This window comes from Numenius arquata, chromosome 3, assembly GCF_964106895.1.
Source record: "Numenius arquata chromosome 3, bNumArq3.hap1.1, whole genome shotgun sequence".
Classification (NCBI taxonomy): domain Eukaryota; kingdom Metazoa; phylum Chordata; class Aves; order Charadriiformes; family Scolopacidae; genus Numenius; species Numenius arquata.
The window spans coordinates 23,814,096-23,840,230 of NC_133578.1; the positions used below are offsets into that span (position 1 = coordinate 23,814,096).

At 39.4% G+C, this 26,135-nt stretch overlaps 1 protein-coding gene across 5 annotated transcripts in view; it reads left to right on the forward strand.

Moving 5' to 3' along the window:
- The window catches only part of RAPGEF4 (Rap guanine nucleotide exchange factor 4), a 152,361-nt gene extending 128,666 nt beyond the window's left edge, over positions 1 to 23,695 (forward strand). The window contains exons 23-31 of one of the 5 annotated variants that reach the window (XM_074145736.1): positions 319 to 416; positions 3,461 to 3,586; positions 4,043 to 4,221; positions 9,159 to 9,249; positions 11,498 to 11,548; positions 12,186 to 12,273; positions 12,603 to 12,667; positions 20,842 to 20,896; positions 22,435 to 23,695. In XM_074145736.1, coding sequence (XP_074001837.1) covers positions 319 to 416; positions 3,461 to 3,586; positions 4,043 to 4,221; positions 9,159 to 9,249; positions 11,498 to 11,548; positions 12,186 to 12,273; positions 12,603 to 12,667; positions 20,842 to 20,896; positions 22,435 to 22,562 — 881 coding nt within the window. In that variant the 3' untranslated portion in view covers positions 22,563 to 23,695. The remainder of the gene's footprint in view (positions 1 to 318; positions 417 to 3,460; positions 3,587 to 4,042; positions 4,222 to 9,158; positions 9,250 to 11,497; positions 11,549 to 12,185; positions 12,274 to 12,602; positions 12,668 to 20,841; positions 20,897 to 22,434) is intronic. The other 4 variants (XM_074145737.1, XM_074145738.1, XM_074145739.1 and 1 more) reach the window with 4 other exon arrangements.
- Positions 23,696 to 26,135: the final 2,440 nt, after the last annotated feature.

A 26,135-nucleotide genomic window follows, 5' to 3' on the forward strand; every position in this document is an offset into this window, starting at 1 on the left:
GGAAATTTCTATTAAGAACAGCTCTCGAAATGCTTGCAGTGCAGAGAAAAATGAACGGTCGGGCTTCTTGACCTGTCTATACAGTTTGAGGCTGGGATTCCAGTTCTGTATGCCAGATCTGTAGGAGACTGGTCTGGACTGATCTGCTTGTCACATTTCTCCAATAAAGAGGGCCTTGTTGTCATCTATTCTGTACCCTGGACATTGGCTTGCTGTGCAAAATTTGTTCCCAGGAGGGTGATCTGTGCAGCTGTTGGATCAGTCCTGCTGTAAATTCTATGTATATATAATAAACAATCCTCTGTTTCATGTTTACAGAAAAGGTTGTGCTCAAACCTCATGATGTTTCAGTGTTTACAACTCTCAGTGTCAATGGACGGCTGTTTGCTTGCCCACGTGATCAGTTCGATTCATTGGTATGTATGTATGTATGCAGTTCTCAGGAAGTTCAATTCTTCAGTGTATTTGAACACTTGGCCCTTTTTGTGTTATCAATGCGTTAGGTAAAAACTAGTGGAAACATTCACAACAAAGGGCTTGTCACAGTGCTATGGGATGAGCTCTGAAATTAAGGTAATGTTATAGTTTCCTAAACTAGAGCAGAAATCCATCTGATCCACATGACATCACTTCATCCCAGTATTCTGTGTGTCACACTGAGCATGTCGCAAGAGCTTAATATTGTCACCAAGACACGCAGTAATTCCTGATTACAGAATTATGTCCTCAAGGCTACAGGGATATATTGTTGAAGATAGATGTTACCAATTAAAGCATTCTGGAGGCTTTATTCCACAGTAAATTCCTTAAAATCTTGTCTTTCCTAATCCTACAAAATACAGTGTCAAAATCTCAGATGATTCTAACTAGAATCACAGAAAATATTCCTGATAGAAAGTCTGTTTTTTCTTAAGTAGAATTGTTCGTAAGTACTTACAGTTTATACAGTAATTCTAACTATCTCCATGGGGTCTGCTTTTATAGAGTTTGATTTGACTGTACTTTTTGTTCCTTTTATTTCGTTAAAACCAAATGTCATTGCCAAGTCATGTCAGCATGAACTCTATTACTCCTAGCTTTGTTTCAGCCTCCTGTATGCTTTTAACAAGCCACTTAGTATGTATGCCTGATTTCTTTTATAGGTATGGTAAAATCTATGCTTTGCTGCTGCTTTCAATTTAGTAACCAAGGAATGCACATCCAGCGTCCTGTAGTTCCATGCAGAGATATCCCTTGTTAAGTTTATTAAACTCTGGTGTTCCCTTAAGGTTAGTTAATCCTGCCAAGTAGATACCCTCATGGGGCATGCTGCTCTAAAGCAGGGGTGTTGCGTCAGTACAACTACGCTGGGTACTTTTATATGGCTCTGCATCGTCTGCGTAGACATACCTTTGGCAGCAAATTGTCATGAATTTCTGTGCCTTTTCCCCTCTGCTCTTCACCGTGGATCAAGTACTCAAATGCTACAGGGAACTCTAAGATACACGATACAGGGCTGCAATGTGCTAGTTTTCATCAAGTGGGCTAATTTCAATGGAAACTAGGAAGGAACACTCAGCACCTTTAAATAGGTTGTCAGGACTGCATAACAGAATACATCCCTTTTATCAGCTGCATTTTTTCAAAGAGGTATAAACAAATTGATAAATGTTACACTGTTACCTCCTTCCCAGTTTAATCCTTTCAGGTTCCAATTTCTGGCTGCTGCCCGTGCATGTACAATTATTCGCATTACACTTTGCAATTCCCGTGTGAAAATTGTTCTGGGTTAGATGAATTTTCAAATATGCAATGAGTTTACATCTAAGTGCTTCTTTCCCAGCCTTGGAAAATATGTGTTTGTTATGGTAACAGCTATGTTGTGTTTGTCTCCATATAGGGGAAAAAAACCCCCTCTTTCAGTCTGTGGGCAATTCTCTTTCCACAAATTTCTACAAATTAGCATTTTCTACAAATCAGCATTTTCTATACAAAACTGCCGTACTTTTAATTCATACTCAGTCTTAAACTAAAGAAATTTTGTGTTTGTGCAAATTCCAATTCAGAGCAATCTGCAGGCTGTTATAAGATTGATAGGTCTCCTGATTTTTTTAGATACACTATTTTTTAAAATCATAGATGGAGCTTTTAAGGTAATAATGCCTGTGGTTTAGTTTCATTATTTTTAATTAGTTTGTATTATAATGATATTTGAAAGACAAGTTTTCCCTAGAGTACAAAGCAAGCACTCATACAGAAATAAAGCTCCTACATACTGTGTGTTATTGAGAAAGTGACTTGACGTATTAATCCAGTCAGTCCTTTTCCTATTGGTAATAAAATGTTCTTACATAAAAGGGGATTCATTTAGTAAGTTCATTTTTGATATTGCAGTGTGTAAATATGGTCTGGTAATCTTGCAGACTGTGCTGAGTTTCTACTCAGAAAGGAGCCTGTTGACAATTCCCTGCTCTGTAATTATCTAACCAAGACCCTCTGAGAAATTGAGAAAGAAACTTGTAAGTGAACTCTACTGCCCTCTCCTGGAAACAAAACAATTAAAATGTGGGTTCACAGGAAGCTCTACTGATGTAACGCATTTGAATTTGCAAGAGGGTTGGTTGTTAATATTTTAGCAGTGCTGGTTCAAACACTTTGACCGTAATATATACCACAGAATACTTCAAATGTAACTTGATCTCAAGCCATGTTTTAAATCTCTCTTTAACATAAGATTTACTTGTGTGCAAAACTGTGGATCACGTCACATTTATTGGGTGGTGTGGGAGTATCTTTCAAAAATGTTTTACAATTGAAGATTTAAAGGATTCTTTCTCATAAGACTCTGTCCATATAATTTTAATTAGCATACCCAGGAGTTTTGCAGTCACAAGTAGTGCATCCCTGTACTGTCAAAGAGAAGGTATGAGGCTTATTTTATAAATGATCGAAAGATCTTGCAATCACTGCAGATTTCTGAAGCATGGCAGATGTAATAATTCTCATCATTACAATCATTAATTTGCAAAAGTATTTGGCTTGTGCTTTGAGGCCTAGTTATTTGTGTAAGTGAAAAAGGAAACTGGTAACAAAAGCTTTGTGGAAAGACCTATGCTCCTAAACAAACAGACATGCTTTAGTTAGCACAACGTGTATTGAAGTATTTATTTCTGGCTTCAAATTTTAGAACAATGCTAAAAATAACACGCTGAGAACAGTCTGTTTTATTTCCTTACAGTGCCTCTGAAGAGCTTTCAGAATTTTCCTGACTATCCAGTGCATAGTGGATACTGATTTTGCACAGGGCTTCTCATTCCCTAATGCCAGCCTGTGGTTAAAAGCATATTTCAGTTTTACTATTAGAAACATGCTTAGGAAAATGGTCACACTGAAAAAAAAATCAGAAATATTATGGAAGAAAAGCACCAATCATGCAATTTAGTATTTCTAAGATATTTTTATATCATTTTCCCATTTTTAGGCACCATTACCAGAACAAGAAGGACCATCTACTGGTACAGTGGGAACATTCGAACTGATGAGCTCCAAAGACTTAGCACATCAGATGACAATTTATGACTGGGAGCTCTTCAACTGTGTGCATGAGGTATGAGGATCCATCTACTCAGCAGATTAGAATCTGTTAGAAAATGCTTACTTGTACATTTTAGGTTTGTGCATTATTTGCAAAACTTTCTCTAAGCTTGATTTTCAAAAATACTACAATAAAGCCACCTACAAGTTTTGAAAGTATAAAGCATTCTTAATTTTATAGGCAAAATGCAAAAATAAAGTTAAATGAACATGTTGTGCTTATTGAATTACTTTTGTATGTTTTAAGGTATTAACCAATTTATACATTGTCTGTAGTTATGCTTTTAGTATGCCTCAGCTATTGTCTACTGGATTTGCAACCTGAATCCTTGTTGTCTGTACAGCAATAAACAGAAATTGCAGAGCAAGTGTCAGGCTAAATACTTACATAGTTATTCTTAGCCTCTTTCTTCTGTCCAAAAGACGAGATTTCTAAAAAAAAAATTCCCAACTGTTTTCTTTTTCCTAGCTGGAATTGATCTATCACACTTTTGGAAGGCACAATTTTAAAAAAACCACAGCAAATCTGGACTTGTTTTTAAGAAGATTTAATGAAATTCAGTTCTGGGTGGTCACTGAGATTTGTCTTTGCTCTCAACTTAGCAAGCGTGTTCAGCTGTTAAAGAAGTATATTAAGATAGCAGCCCAGTAAGTATACAATCATCTGTGTGCTGGAAATGAGCTTCAATATAGTCAATTTATTGTTATTTTTCTTTTTTATATTCAGACAGCCACACCCAGTAGAGGTTAAAGTGTTCCCTATTTGGTAATTCCGTCCATTTTCTTATAGGGCTGTATAGAACCTTGTTGATACATATTATTCTTTCATGTCCTATTCGTCATTGCTTCTTGATCTGTGATCTCTTAGGGACATGTTTTCACATCAAATTTGTGAGTAAAGGTATTTCAATTCATTGGGAGAATCCTTCATTTACCCTTACATGCATTAGCAAATGTTCATCTGCAAATTAGTAAATATTAACAAAAGTGAGCTGTAATTTTCCTGAGAACAGAAGTATTTCTGGTGCTCTTCAGGAAAACTATTCTCAGAATTGCCCCGAGTGGGAAAACTGAAAGGGGAGAGCAAAGAGATATAGTATGGAGATGATTCTGTCTACTTAGGATATTTTTCTAATACTTTTGTTTAAAATTGCAATGGTATGAATGTCCTTTTTTGTTATTCACTGCTGGGTCTGAGGTTGGATAGCAGGCAATTCTTGCTGTCTTCTATTCTTTTATTCGTATTCAAACTCTGTGGAGCCTTCAAGCCAAAGATGTTGGCCTTGACTCCTTATCACTGAAGTCAAGGGCAAGGGTGTGACTGACTTCAGGGGGAGCAGGGGCATGCTACAGGTTTTTATCATTGTTACCCTATTCCTTCCTTTACAGTTCGTGGTGTGTTTATTACAGAATCACATAATGATCATCTAGTCCAACCCCCCTCTCAGAGCAGGTCCACCTAGAGCAGGTTGCACAGGAACTTGTCCGGGCGGGTTTTGAATGTCTCCAGAGACAGAGACTCCACCACCCCCCTGGGCAGCCTGTTCCAGTGCTCTGCCACCCTCAAAGTAAAGAAGTTCCTCCTCATGTTTAGATGGAACTTCTTATGTTGAAGTTTGTGCCCGTTTCCTCTTGTCCTGTCACTGGGCAGCACTGAAAAAAGACTGGCCCCATCATCTTGACACCCACCCTTTTAAGTACCCTTTACGTTCATTGCTGTCTGAACAAACAGTTTGTAGAGGTGTGCAGTGAGGAGCTGCCTGTTTAAGTGTGTGTCTGTGACTTTGGGCATTGTGACTGGAGGCCTTTAGGCAGCCGTCCTGAACAAAAAAGTTATTACTTGCAGTTAAACCATGGGCTTTAAGTTTTTTTGCATCGTTAAGTGTAGTTGTGTGAAGGAAAAGATTAATGTTACAGCCGTGATGCCACCCTCCGCCCAATTAATAATTCCACATAGCTGAAATCAGCGATCACATTGACTCCCTGCATCAGCCTGAGTCCTTCCTCCGGGAAAGGCCTCGCTCCACAAGTACTGACTTCCTTCTGGGAACTGCTTTGGGCCCTCTGGTCAGATTACAGTTGGTCGAAGCTGAAGATTTATAAAAACTAGTGGTAGGCATACAGGATCAGGTTTATATTCAGAACAGAGGACAGAATTTACCTCTTTAGTTTCTAAAAATATATATACCGCGGATTCCATTATCTCATTCCACAGAGCAAAACTAGGAAGCGAGCTGCCAGCCTGGCGGGCTGTGTCCAGGAGAGGGCAGTGGCACCCACACACAGAGGCCTCCGAGCCTTTTCTAAACTCAGAGGCATGAAAGGGGAAAATGTTGAAATGTGGTAAATTAAGATACAATAGTAATTTCCATAAACACTTGAAATCAAGTATCCTAAAAATTACAGTTAAATATCTCCTTAATAAACTGCCCCAGCGCGTGGGTTCCTCAGTGTCATGGGTTTAATCCTATGCTATTTGCAACAGCTTGACAACCTCCTGTTTACTTCCATGTTTCTGGTATCACTACAACGCTAAAAATAAATAGCTAAAAGTGGTCGGCTCTGCTGAGTCCTCTTTGTCTCCTAAAAGCAGAGAAACCCGAAGTACAAGACTTTCCTCCATCCAAACGGAGGGGGCAGGTTTAATTGCGGGCGCTGGGAAGTTTTGCCAGGCTGCTGCCCTCTGCACAGCGCTGCCATGGCAACGGGTGCTACGGCAGGCGGTAAAACAAACACAAAGTGCACCCAAGTTAGAGGGGAGAAAAAGCCAAGAAATGGGATCAAAACACGCGGGCCCAGGCCTTGAAGCAGTATCTTTGAGGAAGTTTTGCTTGTGAAGATCCTTGAGGCCTAATGAGAACTTTACCCTACCTAGAAGTACTAGACTCATTAGAAGAGTGTTCGGGGAGAAGAGCTCAGTGCTGCACTATTAATCTTAGGCATGACTGGTGGTAACGAGATGCCTTGCATGTACCGATTTTCAAAGATAACTGTTATTGAGAACCCTGTTTCCATTCTGTGACGGGGGGTTCAGATGGCGTCGCAGAGGCGCATCATTTCGTGTCTGCCACCCCACGCACCCTGTGATGTGTGCTCCCTGCCTGTGCGGGCAAGCGCAAGGCCAAGTGCTGGCTCCGAGCGCTGTACACGTGTGCTTTCAGTTCCAGGAGCCGTTGTTGCCTTTGCATCGGCTGGGAAAGGATGTAGAGGTTACCAGGTTCATCTCTTTTCTCCAGCCATTGTAGGATTAAACTTTCGAACAAAGGAGAGAAGCAAACTGTATTCCTACAGTGAGTTCTTCCCACATTAATTGTATTAGAAAGGCCTTCTAGGATGTACTCGCACATACTCATGGATATCCACAAACTCAGTTTGTATATATTTCCTCTTTGCAGAAACACCCACAGGCTATTTAGAAGCCTTCTTGTGTATCACTGTAATCAGACAGTTTCATTCAGTTTTTGAAAATCATTCTTTCCATACACATGCATATATTACAAGCCCAAGAAGCCCGTAAGAAATTTTTGAAGGGTGTGTGTTTACAGGGAAAATTCCAAGATGAATATGCTTGTGTAAGCACTGAGAAATTTTAACCACGTGTGTGCTTGTGTTGAAGACTAGAGTGTGTGCCTGTATGTGTGTTCATAATTCAGACTAACGGGAAGATTTTTCCAATACAGTCTGTTTTGGGAGGCAGAGGGACCTCTGCTTTGAGCACAATGTGGTGCTTCAGAGGATCCACTTTCTGACATTTTACAGGCAGCATATGTGTAGTGGAGCCATGCAGCACTGTTTCTCCTTCCCTAGAGAGATCCTCTACCTGGAACTGAGCTATTTAGTGTAGAGCCTGTAGAATTTACAGAATATTTTGTGTAGAATGTCATACATCTAAATGTATTTTAACAGGGACTCTGTCAAATTACATTGCTTAACAGGGTATTTGACAAAATGTTTCCTTTTTAAAATGAAAGATAGATTCAAATTACATATTGCAGATACATTTGCAGCTGTCTACTATGTTTGAACACTACTGCTGTGTGGTACTAATTATTTTTAACATGCCACAATTTATTCTCAATGTCACAGGCTGTGGACAGATATCCCTTTCTGGATTTAGTCGTGCCTGGGGAAGACGTTATCACTGACAGCCTATCCTTGCTGCTTTTCATCCTTATCTCCCCTCAGATCCACTAACAAGGCACTCCCTGACCTGCTATAGTCAGAATAAGTTGGGGTGGCTTTAACATTTCAGCTTATCTTTGCTAACCTTGCTCACTGTCCCTAATCTGATGTGGGAGAATTCGTATGAGCAGCTCTGCTGGAAGATCTGAGGGGGCAGCAGTCTCCAACAGACAGACCATCAGATGGGAGAAATCATTTTTTCACATGCTCAGTGTTCACACAGTGCAGATGCAAGTGAGACCCAGATCTAAAGGACTTACCCACTCAATACATCGAGTCTGGTAAAATGGAGGGACAGAGAGAACAGAATAACAGTAGGGTGATATGGCAGTTGCGGAGCCGGACAGTAGGATGCGATGATTGTACTAATTTCATTTGGAGGATGCCTCAGAGGAGCTAAGAGCTTCAGCAATGAATAAAAAAAATCTATCTGAGAATCATAGCTTAAATCTTGAGAAAATTTTCTTGGTAAACAGCAAAAGAATCAGAGACAGCTTCTGAAATAAGATGTTGGCAAATCAGTTGTGAAAAATAGCAAATTATTTGCAGGAACATAGTGAGACAGATTTATCAAATCAAGGCTTTGTTCTCTCTCTTCCCTTCCCATTGAGTCATTGAGCAACCTGATGCAGTTGTGTGGGCTGCTTTGTCAGATTGTGTCTACTGCTGCATATGGTGTATTGGGTCTTCCATAATACTCAGTTACACGTTTGAGTTTTTCCTGGTTGGTAACAAAAGTTCTCCTTTGCATTAGTGATGAAGTGTGACCTAGAGCTCCTAGTGCCCAGGGCCTCTCTTTAATGATGCTTGTAACAAACAGCAGTTCTTTGCTTGAAACATCCTAAATAGTTCCAGAATCTACAAGTTCTAGTTAGAAATCATATACAGCGAGAGAGGTCACTGGCACACGGGCATCTCTAGCCAGCTGGTCTTCTCCCTTTAAAAATACTCAGTGCCCCTGTAAACTGCGATGAAGATTGTCTAGGGACAGCTTCCAGCGTTCAGTAGCTATTCAGAACCTGTCAGCAAGTTCTGCAGCAAATGAGGTTGTAAACCAGTTGCTTCCACTGTTTCTGGTATTCCCTGGGACTGGATTGAACACAGTTTCAGGACTGTTTCTGGGTGGGGAGGAACTTCAAAGACTCCTTTAATGTCCTGAAGAAGCTGGCACTCAGTGAAGTGGAAGCAGGAGATCAATTTAGGAGGGAGGGGAGAGGAGCCTCCGTAGTGCGGTGAATTACTCACACATTGGTGAAGTGGAGTGCCACAGGCATGCTGGCCAGGGCTGCCCAAGTTCAGTCACACCAGTGCCAGATGCCTGGGTTCAGCTCTCTTCAGGTTGTCATGTGTACTTCTGCCCTGACCCATATGTACAACTCAAAACCTGGCCCTTTGTGTTTCAGCTGTAAAGAATACAAAAATCTGAATTCCTTTTTCGCTATTATTATGGGACTGAGTAATGTTGCTGTGAGCCGTCTCTCGTTAACATGGGAGGTAAGTCTTAGCTAAAATCCAATTCCAAGAAGTTTGACTGGGATTTGTGCTTTTAGTTAGCAAAAATATGACTTGGGCCTTTATTACTGATAAAATTAGATCCACTAATTCAGCTCCTGAGCAGAAGCCTTTAGCTAAGGCTGGCAATTATTATTAGTAAGGCAGTATACCCATAGATGTGTTGAATACTCAAAAGCAGTTAACAAGAGTGACAACAGCAGCTTCTATTGATGAGCTAAACTGCCCAAGAGGATGAGCGAGTTAGCCAGTTAACTTCTTACATCAGCCCCTCCTCTGAGTTTACTGATCATTTAGTGAGACCACTCCACAGGTACTTCTCTAAAATCCATCCTCTGTTTAAACATATTATTTTCTGATCTCCATATGGACTCTGTTGCCCTGTTAAAATGTGGGTTTGTCCTAACCAATTCTGGTTTTCTCTCTGACATGCATTCCCCTGCTTGCTCAGTTTGGTTCTCATTCTCAGAGCTTCCACCTTTTTCTGTGGCTTTGCCCTTTAATCTGTGAGTATATAAAAAGGGCGCAGTGTTCAGCAGGGTGAGGTAGTAAGCACATGTAATCAGTAAGAACATACTGGTTGTGAAAAGCAGTGCAGATTTGAATGTGCATGTATTTTGTTCGTTAGAAATTCAAAATAGTTAGCATGACTGAGGTCATCGATGCAACTGAGACCAAAATTTGAACACCTTTTAAAAAGTGTTCTGAAATGGGAGATCAGACTAACACATCTGAGAAGACATCAGTCCAGTTTTCAAAAGTACATGTTGCAAGTGGTATGTACAATTGGTGCTAAAGGCAAAGGTTTGCAGATCAGTTTCTCAAAATAATGACTCTTCATTTGTGGCTACTGGGAGGAATAGTGGGGAGATCTGAGACAGTACAGGAGTAATATGAAGAGAGAAGAGGGAATTGAATGTATCTACTACATACAGTAATCTGAAATGGGCACAGGGTCTGTGCTGGAGGGGCACAGATCATTTGTAGGTTTGAGATGTGAACTTGAGATCAGGGAAGTGTTAATCACACTGGTTCTGTAGAGCAGTCAGTTTATAAAGAGAATCTGCAGCTTGATTTTTAGCCAGATATATATACAGAATATGCTTTAAAAAAACATATCAAGACTTGATTTTTGCTATATTATCATGCATTTACATTAGTTGCATGCACAAATTAGATATTTGCAGGTGCAAATGTCCAATTATCCCACTTATTTCACAAACACCTAATCTGCATGCATATGCAAACTAGGCACAGAGTTGTTCACACACATCATTAAAAATTAGGCCCTTGCTGTGGCACAGTGTAAATATCTTGCCAGGGTACACACTCCAAATGTAGAAAGTATTGCAAAAAATCATTTCTGCACTATAAAGTCTCTATTAATTTTTAATGTTACCCGCTGCCAGTAGTAGTCTGATTTAATCAGCAAATATAGAGAAATTTCTTATTAGAACTAGAAAGCTGACATATTCTGAGTGTGCATAAAACATTACTGTGATCTCTGAAGCTAATTTGTAACATATCTTACAGTGTTTATAGTAAAGTTATTTAATATAACGTAACACAAGGAGGAAAGAAAATATTTAGTAAAGCCCATCTCATCACAATCACTGCATGGTTAACTGACCGTGATTTATTTGTGTAGATATTGTGGACTAAAAAACTATTCATTAATTTATATCCCAGAAAGTGGTAGAGGCCCTTGGCTGCTGGGCACGTCAGGAATTTGAGCAATAGTTGGTGATACATCAGCATGTACAAAAAAACCTCCTGGAAATGCCCAGGCATGGATTTGAATGTTGCAAGGGCAGTTCATCATAGGTATGAATAATTAAGCTGAGCTACCCCTACGCAAGCTGTGTGTAAATTATATTTTCAGATAGGCTGTAATCGGGAATGTCCTGAAATCATTGACTGAACTTTCACTTACATTCTGAATTCAGTGATTGCAGTGTGAGCCAAACAAAAATCTGAATCTAAACATCCTAAAGGAGTAAATTTAAGTTGGGGTTTAAATCAGGATCCAGGTTTCATGGCTGGCCCGTCTCTATTTATAATCTGGTTGCTAGGAGACATGTTGTATTTTAGATTAGCACATTGTTAGAAATATCTGGCAAAAAGAGCACTTTCCCGACTTAGGGCGTTGTAGAAGGAACTAGCATTTACAGTAAAATTACCACACAAATTGGATTTAATTAAGGTTTTCTATTTTTGTTTTTATTAACAGAAACTTCCAAGCAAGTTCAAGAAGATCTATGCAGAGTTTGAAAGCTTAATGGTGAATAGCAATAGATCCCTTATTCTATGCACAATCTGAGCTAATTCAGTTTCTGAGTAACTGATTTGAATTCCTTGATTCAGAACATTTTATATGTCCTTGTTTGACTTTAAGAAGTTTATGATCCCATTTTAGAGCTGCTAAAACAAGTATGTATGACTAATAAATTATACTCTTAGGAACCTACTCTGAGAGAACTTATGTACCACTCAAAATTAATCTGGGAACTCAGAAAAGCTTTATCACATGTTTTCCGATAGTACATATGGGAAATACATTTTCCAACCTGGATTTTTCCAGGCAATACATTTTAGTGTTACAATATATGCAAAACTGGATCTGCAGCTGCAGGGAGGGAGGAAAAATGTGTGGTTCCTTTTATGAACAATTTTTTTGTAATCATATCTTACCTTGCTATTTGGCATGAAAAATATTTGTGTTTAGCAGCTGCATTCTCATCATGTAAGCTATATGGGAGAAAGATAAAAGGTGCCTTAGTCTGCAGATGCATTTTTAAAGCCACAGGAGAAAATAATGAATTTAATAAATGGCATGACATCTAAATGAATGCATACAGTGTCTCAATACATATAATAATACATATCAGTAATTATTTGATTTCTCTTTTTTTCTTGAGGATCCATCAAGAAACCATCGGGCCTACAGACTAACTGTAGCTAAATTGGACCCTCCATTAATTCCTTTCATGCCACTACTTATAAAAGGTAAGCTTGGATGTTACCAGAATTATTAACTTGAAAGCTATTTGTCAAATATTTGAAGAATAAGACTAGCTGCAAGAAAAAGCAAAAAATCAATCTCAGTGTGAGGTATGATCTTTTTCCATTTTAAAAAGCCTGATACAGACAAGAAAAACTGCTTTAGTACATCTGAATGTCATACCTGTATTTTACTAGTCTCAGAAATGCTGCAAATTAAAAATTAAATGTTTAATAGCTGCTTTGATTTTTGTAAGGAATAGATAAAAAGTTCTGCTGTTTTGTGTGGCAATGATTCAGTAATGGCCTTTCATGTGTTTTTTATTTCTATGCAGACATGACGTTTACTCATGAGGGAAACAAGACATTCACTGACAATCTAGTAAACTTCGAAAAGATGGTATGTATGATATACTTGAAATGAAAATTTAAAAAGACCTCCTTACTTATCTCTTCAAGAGCGAACTTCTCAACAATGACTTGTAGGGCTAGAGAAAGTGAAGGCAGGAGCAAGAGCTGGCAAAAGTAGTCTGCATTATGCACAGTGACTGGGGACCTCTGGGTTTCTGGAAAACCTCACAGAGGTGGAGAAGCAACTGCCCACTGAGCCATGCACAGCCAAAATGTTTCCTAGGAGAGGCAGCAGCAGTGACAGGAAGCAGAGCTGTTAGAGACAATTTTTAACAGCCAGTCTGGGATCAGGCTGTGATCTTAACTGCTCTTCCTTCAAACAGGACTGAACTGCCTCAGGCTGGGATAGTTCTGCATTGCTCCTCAGAGAATGAAAAGAGCTTTAATACACAATGTGCACAACATCTTATTTTCTTCTTTACTTTAACAAGTGAAAAGACTTCTGTGACTTGATTGCTTTCATATTGGAAAGGGGGATCAATCATAGAAGGTTAGATTACCCTCAAATCTGATTTATTTTAAATCCTGCACCTAAGTTCTCATAATTTCAAACACCATTGTCAAAAACTGTAGGCAGGCAACTTCCCATGGCAGAAATGTCAACTGAAACTCTACTCAACTTCAAGTAAGAAACAGTTTTCTTGGTTGCTAAGGCCATGGTCTTAATTAATGTGGTTAATGACACCCACATCTGAGAAACAGGGTTAGCCAAGCCCAGCTATGTGCAGCTGCATTGCAAAATCAGACTTGACTTACCATTTCTGCAGCAAAGCTCCATTCAGCAGCCATGCTAGAACAGATCTACTGTGGCACCTATATCTGTTTGTTCTTAGTACTACAGTAACCAGAACTACTCCGTGGTTATTTCCCCTGCGCTGCGGAGGAGCTTGTCTTACCTGCTGAGCACAGATGCCACAGAGGGGAAGAGAAGAGGACTTTCAGCTCTTTAGAAAACTTCACAGTGATCATCATTCTGGGTTCATTCTTCTCTTAGATTTTAGTCTGTGACTCCAGGACAGCCTCTGTCCTAGGATGAAAATACCTCTTTACTAAGCTGAGACTTTTTTGTGGGTAAATGGTAGTGCTAATGTCTGAGTAAGAGCCTGACCTCACGTTGCAGTAATGACATTCTTTAATTGCACATGCAGACTGTGTTTCCATCTCCTTCCAAAGGTCTTGAGCCTTCTATCTGCAGAAAAGGACTTTTTCCTGGACTACTTGTTATAATTAGATAGATAAATATATATATTTTAGTGTAGATAGTAAATATTTTGGGGAACACAAAGAGATCTCAGACTTGACTGGAGCACCTCTGAACCAGGGGGGATGGCAGCTGCATTGCTATGGCCATGGCTGTGTGGCTGGCTCAATGTTCTCCACCTCACTTGGCCTACTTAAACCTCCTGAGCCAGCAGAGCCGGTATATCCACAGGCCTCAGAGCTGTGTGCCTCAGGCTCTTCTTTATGCCTGGTTATGTGCAAAAGCCATTACAGGAGGCAGGAGCTCTCCTGTGAGCACTTGCCCATAGACAGAATTTCAACCCAGGCTTGTCATTTAGAAATGGTTCTGCACCACTCTGTACCGCAGTTTGGCACTCCCAAGGCCAAGACTGAATTTTGCACCACCTTAAACTGATCTGTGTCTAGGCTGCTGCATGTCTGCCCTTTTCACCCTAGTCTGCACATTGCTTTACCTTCAGAAGTACGTTATCTCCAGAACACGGATTTACTAGTAGTACCCAAAGGTTTTTAATAAAATTTTATACTACATGAATGTAGTATCACCCATTTTGATCAGTAATCTGATCTTTGAGCATTTCTTTTAGGAAGGGAAACTGAATATCAGTTAATGTATTTTTGATGCTATATATTTTTCAAAGAATCAATATAATGTCTCATGTTCCTCCATGCAACAGAAAGGGAAACATTCTCCTTTCTCTGTATTCTAAACATCTCTTCAGTTAGTGCTCGACCTAAAAGCACACTCTACTTTTTCTCCCTGCCTTACTACAGGTATATCTTTTGTGTTTTTAATGTTCTTCACTGGCTATTCTGCATGCTTCTATGGAGTTTTTACTGCTTCTCTCAACCCATAGCTCTTCAAAGAAACATGTATTCAGATTCCACCCACATAATGCATTCAAATCCTAATGTGGACCTGGCAGTTTTTAGCTTTTTGCATGTGTCATCAGGTCAAGCAGAGAAGAAAAGCCTACTGTTAAACTTCAGTCGCTACCGCCTACTTGTGTTAAGCTTACAACTGTCATATCCACACATAATTGCGAGATATTAACTAGTGAAGACAAGACCACTCAGCCAGATAACGCACAGATAAATTCAGCTCTCTTTTACATCAGTATAAACTCAAGGTAAATCTGTGATGTTATTCTGCCATTTTCAGGAGAAAAGCAGAAACCAGATTTCCTCACAGGAATCCTGTCCTGCCATTTGTTGTTTCTGCCTGTTTGTTCTGCTGCATAATGTTCTGTCATAATGTCAGATGGAGATACATCTGAATATTGCTGGGAGCCACTCTATTACTCATCTCTGTAAAACATCTTCCTTCTTTGGAAAATTATTTCCCTTGATCCATCCTAACTTTGATGCTTGCTGAAGTTTATGAATAAAAATATCTGGGCAGTTGCCACGTGTGGTGCCATTTGCCACCGGAGGAGGTGGGTCCCTCTGTCTCTCGTGTAAGCACAGTGATGAAACTGAGAACAGCCTCTGGCATCGTGTCTGCATTCTCACCACAGAGCTCTGATCCCGACAGCTGATGTGCTGCTGACAACTTTATTCCTGTAACTGGCAGCCAAAAGTAGAAGTTTGATCTAGTGGCATCTCTTTAGCTGAAACAGCTTCCTTTAAATATTTTATATTTTCTGACGTTTTTGTTATTATTTATATTAAACAATGCATCTTAAAACAAGCAGGAGCTGTCAGTGTGTCTGAGCCAGGAGTTCCCCAAGTGCCAGAAACAGCGAGACCTGGTTTTCTAAACGTTTGTGTTTCATGGCTGCCCAAGCTCTGCTCAGAGCTTTCCTCGTGGCTGGAGCATGTGTGGTTTCTTCATGGCTGGGGAATTCTGTGTGAATAGGCTTTTGTCATAACATAGGAACTTGCACTACAGCCTTTTCCCTGAAGGAGATGGGAGAAGAGGGCACTTACACGATCTTTCTCTTGTCCACAGCCATCTATTTTCACAGAAAATTGGTAGGAGCTTTCTTATGTTTGAAAACTCTGGGTTCTTTTTTCAAATTTGACAAAATTATCTAGAGAAGAAGGGAAAAACAGACAGATGATGTTAAAGCACATTAGCCTGGGTTTTTTTCTTTAGCAAGTCAAGCTAAAACAGAAAGGGACTGAGTCAATTTTTTCCTACTATGCTTTCCCACAAATCGGTGTTTTCAGAAGTGTAGTGGCACAACTGTGGCATTGGCAGTAGCGGGGGAACATAACTGCAGAGCATTGCTGAGCTTTACCTGCTGCTGCCTTTGTAACTGCTCGCTCCTTCTTCCCCTTCCCCATCTCCTGATCCCCATGGATGCCTTTTATTTGGAGGAGGCTGTGGGGAGTGGGAGGGCAGGGACAGCTAGCCAGGGAAGAGAATACCGTGTGTGGTAGAGCCATAGCTATGTGTAAAGAGGGACGTTTGTAAGCGGACCCATTTGGTTTGTACAAGATGTGGCCAAACAATATTGAATGTGTCAGAAATAGGTATGCTCTTTATGTTTGCACTGTACTTGTGCTCTTTACTATGCAATTCATTGAATGAAGGAAGGGAGGGGGTGGAGGAAACAAGCATTTGGCCTTAAAATCCAGCCTGGAGCATGTTATTTATACTTTTATCAGTAAGTAGGGAGAATAACTAAATTACTGGTATTAGTAGTATAACCATTTACTAAAAGGCTTTGTCTTCAATACCAAACAAGACATAGTTTTAGAGAAGTATTGAAGGTCTTCTACTTATCTCACTGTGAGAAGCTGATGGAGACAAGGTACAAGCTGTTTCCACCATGGTGTTGCTCAGATGTACCTTCTAGCTTGGCATATACTCCATGAACTTGTGTGGTAAAAACTACCTGCATCTTTTCTCCTCTAGTGAGTTGACAGTAGATGTTAGTTGTAAATGTTGCTTTAGAAGACCCATCTATGTGAAAACTGAAGGTGTATTTGTCATAGAGGAACAAGGAATGAATAGGCTTGTAAAGTTTTTTAAATGATGTAGTTGTAGTTTGGCAAGTTGAGGACGTTTTGAGAGCTGCAAGTAGGTGAAAGATAAAAAGATGGCAATAGACAGCAAACACAATTAGTTTGTGATCTAGAATGCACATTTGTCTTTTAGGTCCATTAATGACCCTCTTTTCAGGCGAAGGAGAGCCCCCAAAGCTGTCAGTAGTATTAGTTCCTATACACTCTGTATGATTTAGCAGATACAGGACAACCCACAACCTGCAGCACAGTGCGTGGCAATATATAACATTCAAGTGACACTGCTTTTATAGCTATATATTTAGGAAAAATTTAAAGGCCCTTTCCTAGAGTTATGTCTTGCCAGGGAAAGAAGAGAGAAGAAAGTGAGGAAAGTACTGAGCATGACTCTCCTTAAGGACAGACAATATTTCTTACTCTTGACCACTTACTGATTTGTGCTTTTTTTAAACCTCAGCTGCATAATTTTGACTGCCAGTACAGAATTTTGTATTCATAGGGAGAGGGAAGATGCAATTATTTGGGAACTTTATCAGTGCCATTTCTCAAATCATCAGACAGCCTGAACAAAGATCACTTAGTGTGGCGCCATCTCCATGTCGTGCTACCCAGCATGTCTCAGAAATGGCACCTGTAGAGGGAGCAGAAGTCACGAGAGAGCTCTGAAAGTGCTGACCTGCCATAGCAGCACAAGGCGGTGCCATGATGCTGGCCACTGATGCTTCTTTTTGTCAAGCCTCTTCACCCTTCAGGTGTGAAATGAGGATTAGAGAATCTGCGCATATTGGTTTTCGGGTTTTGTGGCGATGAACAAAAGGGAATTCACACTCTGATCCTTATGCAAAAAAAAGGCAAACATTCTTTCATTTTTGGAACATAAAGATTATGCAAAAAGTGTGTGACTAAAGCCCTTAGTAGTTTTCTATGGCATATATGAATATTTATAACATTTAGAAACCTGGCTTTGGAATGGATTAGAAGATAATGTGCTGGCCTGCTGCCACTATTCCAGACTGCGTAAAACTTGAAAGGGTATTGTTTTGTGTATATATAGCATGCTGGTGGTAGTGGTTGCTTGTTATATTATGCAGTTCATTCTATTTCAGAAAGATCCAAATTTAGGTTTGTATGGCTTTTTGATAATGGTCTGTCTTAGCACAGTGAGTAAACAGAGGTTAATTTTTGCAGGCATTAACTAGAGGTAATCCTCTACTTAAAGAAAAATTGTGAGGAGCTGGCAATTAAACTTCCATCTGAACATTTTCTCTGTACATGTTTCTAGTTTTCTGGAATCAAAAGAAGACAATCCAACTTATCTACAAGTTTCAGGAAGGGAAATTCACTTTTGCTTCATATGCTGTTTTCCTGTTCAATTTTCACCTTCCAAAGAGGAGCTGTTTTGAGTTTATTTTAGCAAGTACAACAGCATTTGGAAGAAAAGCAATGTGAAAGGAGCTCTTCAAGGATACCTAATGCTCCAGAATCTCCCCATTGGGTTCTGATGCTGTTTTCTGGCCACGGTTTCTCCATTTATGCTCCTTAACACCCACTTCCTCATTCCTTTGTGTTTCATCATTGCCAGGATACTTCTGAATGAAGATAGTGAATGAGATTATCCTCAGGAATAGGCAAAGTAACTTCTTAAAATGAAGCCTTTCAGCCAACTGAAAGAAGCCAGGCAGTTCAGCCTTTAACTAGAAGTTTCACAAGATCATTGCCACTTTGGTTTTCCTTGCCTGGAATAGCCTATACAATTCAGAAATAGTGATAACTTTTTTAAAACCCTTGCTACACACATTTGTCTTACATTACAATACAGCATTACAGCACTTATTCTGAATGTTATGCTTTTTTTCAGAACAAATTCCCCACATAAAGGAAAAAAAAAGAGTAAAATGATTCATAAGAACACACTTTTTTTTGATAAAACTAAGTTTTCACCTAAGAAGCTTAGTACTAAACTAATCAAACACTGAGCCTACAGACTAGCTCCAAAGATCATTATGATATGGTTTAGTGATGGTTTTTGTCAGTGTGAGGTTGATGGTTGGACTAGATGATCTGAAAAGTCCCTTCCAACCTAGGCAATTCTATGATTCTATGATATGAGACTTCAAAACCTAAACATTTACAGGTATGAAAAATTATGGCATGTATTAACAGTCCGTGTAGAAAGCGCATCAAACAACACTACCCATCTTCATAAAAATGAAGTGTCCTTAGCAAAGCTTCCCTTGAAGTTAGATGCTCCTGAAACTTCATCAAGTTGGCTGGTCCAGTTCAACTTTACAGTCTGTCCTTGAAACAGATATTTTAGGGGAGTACTTTTTGAAATGGTATAAATCAAAATAGCAACATCATGTAACAGAGCCAAATATGAATCCATAGTGTTATGAAGCATTCATGTCTACGTGTTCATGTTGTTCTGATTTTCATTTGATTGGGTTAGACTTGAAGAACCAACACTGTAATATGCAGTGCATTCTGTCTCAATCCAGTATTATAATGGGTGCTTTGAGTATTGAAGAGGTTGCATTGAAGTCAATGGCGCTTATTCACATGCTTAATGCTAAGCACGCAAATGTTTGCAAGATAAGTGCCTTAGAAAACCTGCCTAGTAGTAATGGCTTGAAGAGGTATGAAAATTAACATAGTCTAAAAATTATTCGTACTTGAAATCTACTTATTTTCACATGTAAATACATATGACTTTAGGAACAATATAAGCAGACACATATCCAAATTCTCTAGATCTCTGGGAACTTGTGTTTCAGTATTAAAATATTTTAGATTAGTTTCAGAATAGATACATTTCATTTGATTATACAATGTGTAATCCACAAAAATGTACTACATGGTATATCAATAGTGTTTCTAATAGTTTCTAATGCTGACCACCAGCCATACCTGGTTTTGTATGCTTGACAGTGCGTTAAAATGTCTTAAGATTATTCAGTGTGAGTGTAAGGAACATTTTACACTGGTGCATTCACACATCTAGAATAACAGATTTCACAAAGGTATTTTATTTGTAATATAATTTTCACATAAGATTATAATTGTACGTTGAGTTTTACTGTTCACCGGGAAGAAATATATCATTCCATTGTGTGAGGGCTTATGACTACCTTGTTAATCTCACACAAAATTTCAGGAAGGTATGAAGCAGCCTGGTGGGAGTGTGCTGTAAAATATCATGTAATAGCATCTGATTTATCAAAGCAAAACATATTGATTAATGTTTTCTTACGTAAGTGAGTGAAATGATGGCTTATTTACTGAAGAGCAAGCACAACCAAGGAGGTCTGAAGAGACTTCAGGCTGGGTTAGATACACTTGTGCAAGCTAACACTGTCTACTGATGAAACTTGCCTACAGGGCCACAGTTCTAACAGTGGCCTTCTCAGCCTGTGAATCAAGCACGCTTCCACAGGGAATCAGGGAACATACACCCTCACATGCTCATTTTACACTGTAATTTTCCAAGAGGGCTGCATTTTAAACTCAAACTCATATGAAAGGTGAAAGCTCTTTAATTGCTGAGTATGTTCTAGAAATGGCCTCGCTATTAGGTCTAAAAATTAACATGTGTACATACTCAAAGGTGTTCTTACATGATATTCCTTTTTACTTTTTAACGCAAGAAGATGGTATCAAAGAAATGCACAAGGAAGGGGCTGATTTTCATTCTTAGTTAAGGCCTTTTACAGCATCGAAGCAAGGGAAAGGGTTCTCTGAGCGCATGTAAATTATACTCATGCTCATTTAAAGCCTGTGTAAATGCAAATCACACCCTACATATGAGGGTATCAGCATTAAAATTATATTTTCATTCATATGACTGCTTTTATTGGCATATGTCTTCACACTCAGGCACAGTTAGGTGCTTCGTTTAAATGATGATGAAATACAGTGCTTGTTCTCTGATTGCATACCATCTTTTCTTTCCAGCGCATGATTGCCAACACTGTCAGGACGGTGAAATTCTGCCGAAGCCAATCTTTCAGTAAGTGTATTACAACATCTGCACAGTCAGCATTATCATCAGTAGCTAAAGTAATTACAACTAATTCTGTGTGTACCAGAATTCAAAAGCTTGGTTTCCAGTGATTCTTCTATGTTTGGATCCTCTGTTGTTTCACAGGGTGAAATATCTTTCAGGAAGCTCTAATAAGCCCCATCTCCTCTATCTCTTTTCCAACCATGTAAAAGCGCTAAATATCTGTGAGGTCTCCATACATCTGTCAAATTAGAGTTGGTTGGAATTAGCCAGTGGGCTCAGAAATGATTGAAATAAGGCTAGCAGACCGCAGCAGACAGATACATGCAAGATACTCGGATAAATCCTAGTTTTATAGGAAACCAGGCCAGAAACATGATGTTTATAAATGACATAACTGCATATGGTGATGAACTTAAAACCTGTTTGTCAGTATAATTACCAGAACTTACTTGAGGCCATGTAAGGCGACAGAGCTGTATGATCAAACAAACTTGCTCTGTGGGTCTCATCCCACCTAGGTGCACTGTCAGTCCCAGTCACACCGGCACTTCTTCAGCACTTCATTCATTTTGCCTCACAGCAGCCTTCCTCTTTAGCAAAGAACAGAATAAATAATATAAACCAATATGTTTTTATTAAAATAGTTTCTTTTCATCTGGGTCAAAGCTTAACTCTAGAAGATCAAGTTAAGTGAGCTTTTTTTTTTTCCTTCCACCATTAAGGTTTTTCTGGCTATGTATCTTTTAATTTTAATGTATTAAGCACTAGTAAGACCTACGCATATTTAGAAATGGAAGGGAATTTTCAGTATACATGATATAACAAAATGTCAGTATATAGATGTACTGTATCTAAGTCCCATGCTTTTTGTGTGTGTGTGCATATTTATATATAGTAGATGCTTCAGTATCTTTCTTTTAGGGAAGTGTAAGTTACCTAACACATATTTAATTAAAATGTAAGCTGTTCACTGTGAGGCTGAAGATACCCAGATTTTAACTCAGTGGTATTTCATAATTGTTGTTGAAGTAGGTATAATGTGGTTATGTTAAGTAATGTAAACAGGTGGTAAATTTTGAGGCTTGACTAGGGCAGCCACTAATCACTAGCGTTACAAATATTTAATACTGAGCTATAAATGGGAATATTTCATGAAAGGAGGCTTAAATCAATCACATAGTTTTGAATCTGTGTGAAAGCTGCTGGTTCGAAAGCTGATGGGCAGCTTTAAATCACACTAGTTAGCTATATCATTTACAGCTATTGACTGGTAAGGTGATGTATAAAACCGTAACCAAGGGCCATCAATTTGAGCAAATGTAGCCAAGGATGTCTGAGAGAAAAAGTTAATTTGCGAGGCTAGTAACCAGAAAGACTGTCAGACATGGAGGAAAGGTTTCAGAGAGAGCAAATTCTAAATATTTTCTTTTTAACTCACCAGGATCTGGTGTTTCCTGTGACAGCTTGTAAAGAGTTATGCATTCTGTTCAGGCATTTGTTCGTTTAAGTGTATCAATCCTACATCGTTTCTCTTTCACCAGATCCCGACGCAGCCCTAACTAATAAGAACCATCAGGATGTTCGGAGCTATGTGCGGCAATTAAATGTGATTGACAACCAGAGAACTTTATCACAGATGTCTCACCGACTAGAACCGCGTCGAGCATAAACATTTGAAGCAATGATGAGAAATGATCTTTTATCCTGTCAAGGTCACTTGTTAAGAACTTCACTGTCTCTGCTACCGCACTGCCACTACAAAAATAAGCAAAAACATATTCTAAGGTCTTAGGCAACGCACAATGTACCAGCCTGTCAGAGAACTTTGGCTGAGGAAGAATTTATGCGCTGTAGCTGTACGGGTGGCCGTGTTGTGAACTGTTAATTCTTAAAGTGTAGTAAATGATTTTCTCATATGGATAAAAAAAGGCAAAAGATAAAATAGAATAGTAGGTGAAAAATGCACACAAAGCTTCTAACAATTCTAAGGGAGGTAGTATTTTTCTCTCTAATTAAAAATCTGTATTTTACGATTTATTCTCTGGGTCAGGACCAAAACTGATCATCAGTTTAGCTTGCCCAGCTACTGTTGACCTCAGTAGAAGACGTATGTAAGCATCTGATGAAAAACTGTAGGTTCAGGAGAGGTCCAAGGTATAGTTCCATTCAGAGAAGACTTACAAATGTTTCCATTATGAAATACAAGATACTAAGAAAAATTTCCAGTCTTAATAGTACTGCCTACTACTGCAAGCAGTGTGGCCATTTCGGAAAACTGACAGGACTGAAAATATTTTCAATGACAAATATATTAACCTGTGTTTACATTTTACTTCTTTTTTTAAAATACCAATCAGGTTTTTACAGAACTCCATTACAATAGTACGGTTGTCGAAATCAATAGCATAAAGGTAGCAAAGGACTGGTTCAAAAAGAGCACAATATGCACAAATGGATTTCAAGAGAATAATTTCCTGGACATTAAAACCTTAAACTTCAGCTATAATTAATTGTGGCTGGTTAACATGTATTTTCTGGTCTTAAGCATTTACAAATATCTTCATTTTCAGCCAATTGTTTTGCACTTTCAGTAGACTGTAAATAAATGTTAATTCATTACATTTGAGAATATTTATTTATATAGCTATTGTGCCAAAATAATTCAGTTTTATTTATTTTGTTTAGCATGTTATGGGAGTGCAGCTTTTGTCTTTATACTTTGTGTGCATTTTATGTGTAGGAATTGTGTGATGTATGTTTTCTGTAAATAACACGCAGTACCTTATTAAATGTAATTGCCGGAAGGGTTTGGTCGCTGGCCTTATTTGCACTTTCAGCTTCATTCCTGCATAAATACCGATGCTATTAATTGGCTGATACAGCAAACTTTGCTTGTCATTCCCTGAGCCTCAAAACCGCAGTTAGCTTGCATCCAGCGCGATACGGATGAGCAGTGTAAAGCCAGTCAGATCCAGGGATGTAACACTAGGGTTTTATTAGCTGGTTTAATTAGAGTTTCTAAGGAGGCTCCCTACACACCTATGTAAAGACAGAAAGCATTGAAATTGGAAAGGTTTAAACGGAGAAGGGGTGTATGCTTCATTTTAGCTATCATCTGGCTAATCTGTCCTGCTCGGTCTCTAATGTGAACGCTACAAGTTACCTTCTCTCAGCCAGGATTTTACCTCAGGTTGGCTAACTCCAATTGAGAGCTTGGCTAATGTGGCACTCGAGAGGCCTCTGGCTTCGGTCACCTCAGGGAGGTCTATCAGGTCCTGCAGCCATGAGGGAGGAGGTGATCTGGTGTGTTCCCGTTCCCCCGCGAGATAACTTGTGCTGGCCTGGATACTCCATGGGGTGGCTGTAGCACAGCCGGGCAACCACCAGTGGTGGCCAATGATGATGTTGAAATGGCAGAAGGCTTTCCTATTGCATTCACACCGGCTCTGCTCTGTGAACCGGGATGTCATAAAACTGATTGAGCCTGAAATTACAAGTTGCAACTATTATCTTTTAATTAAGCTTCAGAGATGACCTCATTGATATAGTCTGCATTTTGCCTCAGATACAGAGTATACTTTTCTTGGCATTGAGCAGGACTGTGTGGAGTCAGTATACACATAAAGATTTTATTTTTTTTATCTATAAAAATAATTGCGTCCTTTTAATCAAAACATAAATTCTGCAAAAGCTGAGAGTCACCAGGGAAATGCTGACACATAGAACCACTATTTGCTCAGTACCTGCATTCTGCAAAGGAAAGAATTACACAGTTAAGAAATATTCTGCAGCATGATGAAATAATTTATTTTAACTTTGCTGTCTGACTAGAAGTTCAAGATGATTCAGAGGAAAACCAGCTAATAACATAGAGACAAATTTGTGTCTTATTATTTCAAGTGAGAAATATTTCTTATTTCCATTTGTACTGCTTTATGAATATACTTCATATGGCTTTTTCAGATACAGAATCTTCCCAGAAGCAAAGTATGCAGTAGAATAAACTGCATGGACACAATTAATTCAAAAGAGTTTTTATCTTTACAATAAATTTATAACATTTGTAAGTTCATGATTTTATTTGTTCCAGATTTGTTCCTATTGTTTGGACTTTCATTTATTTCTGTGTTAACTGGTTTATAAAGCTGCCAAGTTTCAGCTTGGCTCTGCACATAGACCGATTCTTCATCCTTTTAGTATGTTTTTATCCCCTTGGTTTACTCTTTTATTCCTTAGAACCTCTAACTGTTTTACTTATTTGTTGCCAAACAACCTCTGTCGTGTAGATATATCCCAGTGATACAAATAGAGGTTTTATGGCACTTCCATATCAACAGACGAATGCAGTTTACCTACTCAATGAAACTGGTATCTGGCATTTTTTAATTTTCCAATAAAGGGTGCTGTATAAATAACAAGTGTTGCTATCTGTATCTAACTCATTCAAGTGGCTCAGATAGTTGCTATGGTGCTGATCACAGCCTACATACCTAGAGATTACATGAATAAAACTACCTTCTGGCTCTGCGATCCATACTGGGCTTCTCTCCCTCCCTGTGTTGACTTTACAACAGGAAGGCGACTGTCGATATATTTCTCGTGCTGTCTGAAGTCTAAGTGACTGTTGTGATAGTGTGAAGAACGAAGAGGAACTCGGGAAACACTGAAATGTCAAAAGGCCCCTACTGCCTTCACCCTGTGCTTGCAGCTTCGGCTCACAACTTGATCCTGATTCAGTGGAGAGACACCCCTTCTCCGCTGACTCTCGGGGCCGGTCCGTAAGCCCGGGCTCAGATCCTGTGCCAACGCCACCGAGCAAAAGGTGGTGGGGCAATCCCCATCCCTGCACCGCCCCTGGTCCGAACTGCTCTAGTTGTAGCACTTGGCCCGATTTTGGCCCACGCCAACTAGCACCACATGAGAGTGTCCAGCCATTATTTGTGGGGGAGCATGCCCCAGGGACCATTTCCAGTGGGAAACATGGACCAGCCTGTCTGGCCAGTCTCCGTGCCCTCCCTGCAGTCCTCCAGCAGGTCCTGGAGGCTTCGCACCTCCATCACACCCACTTGCGTGAACAGCATGAACGCTGCAGCACAGCCCCCTCCTTATTTCTGCACTGCAGATTGGAAAAATACAAAATACTGGTTATGCCTGAGGGTCACAGGTCGTACAATGCTGATGCAGCCAGTCCGTGCTACTCAGCCCCACGCCCCAGAGCCCCTGTCCCCCTTTTACTTACTGG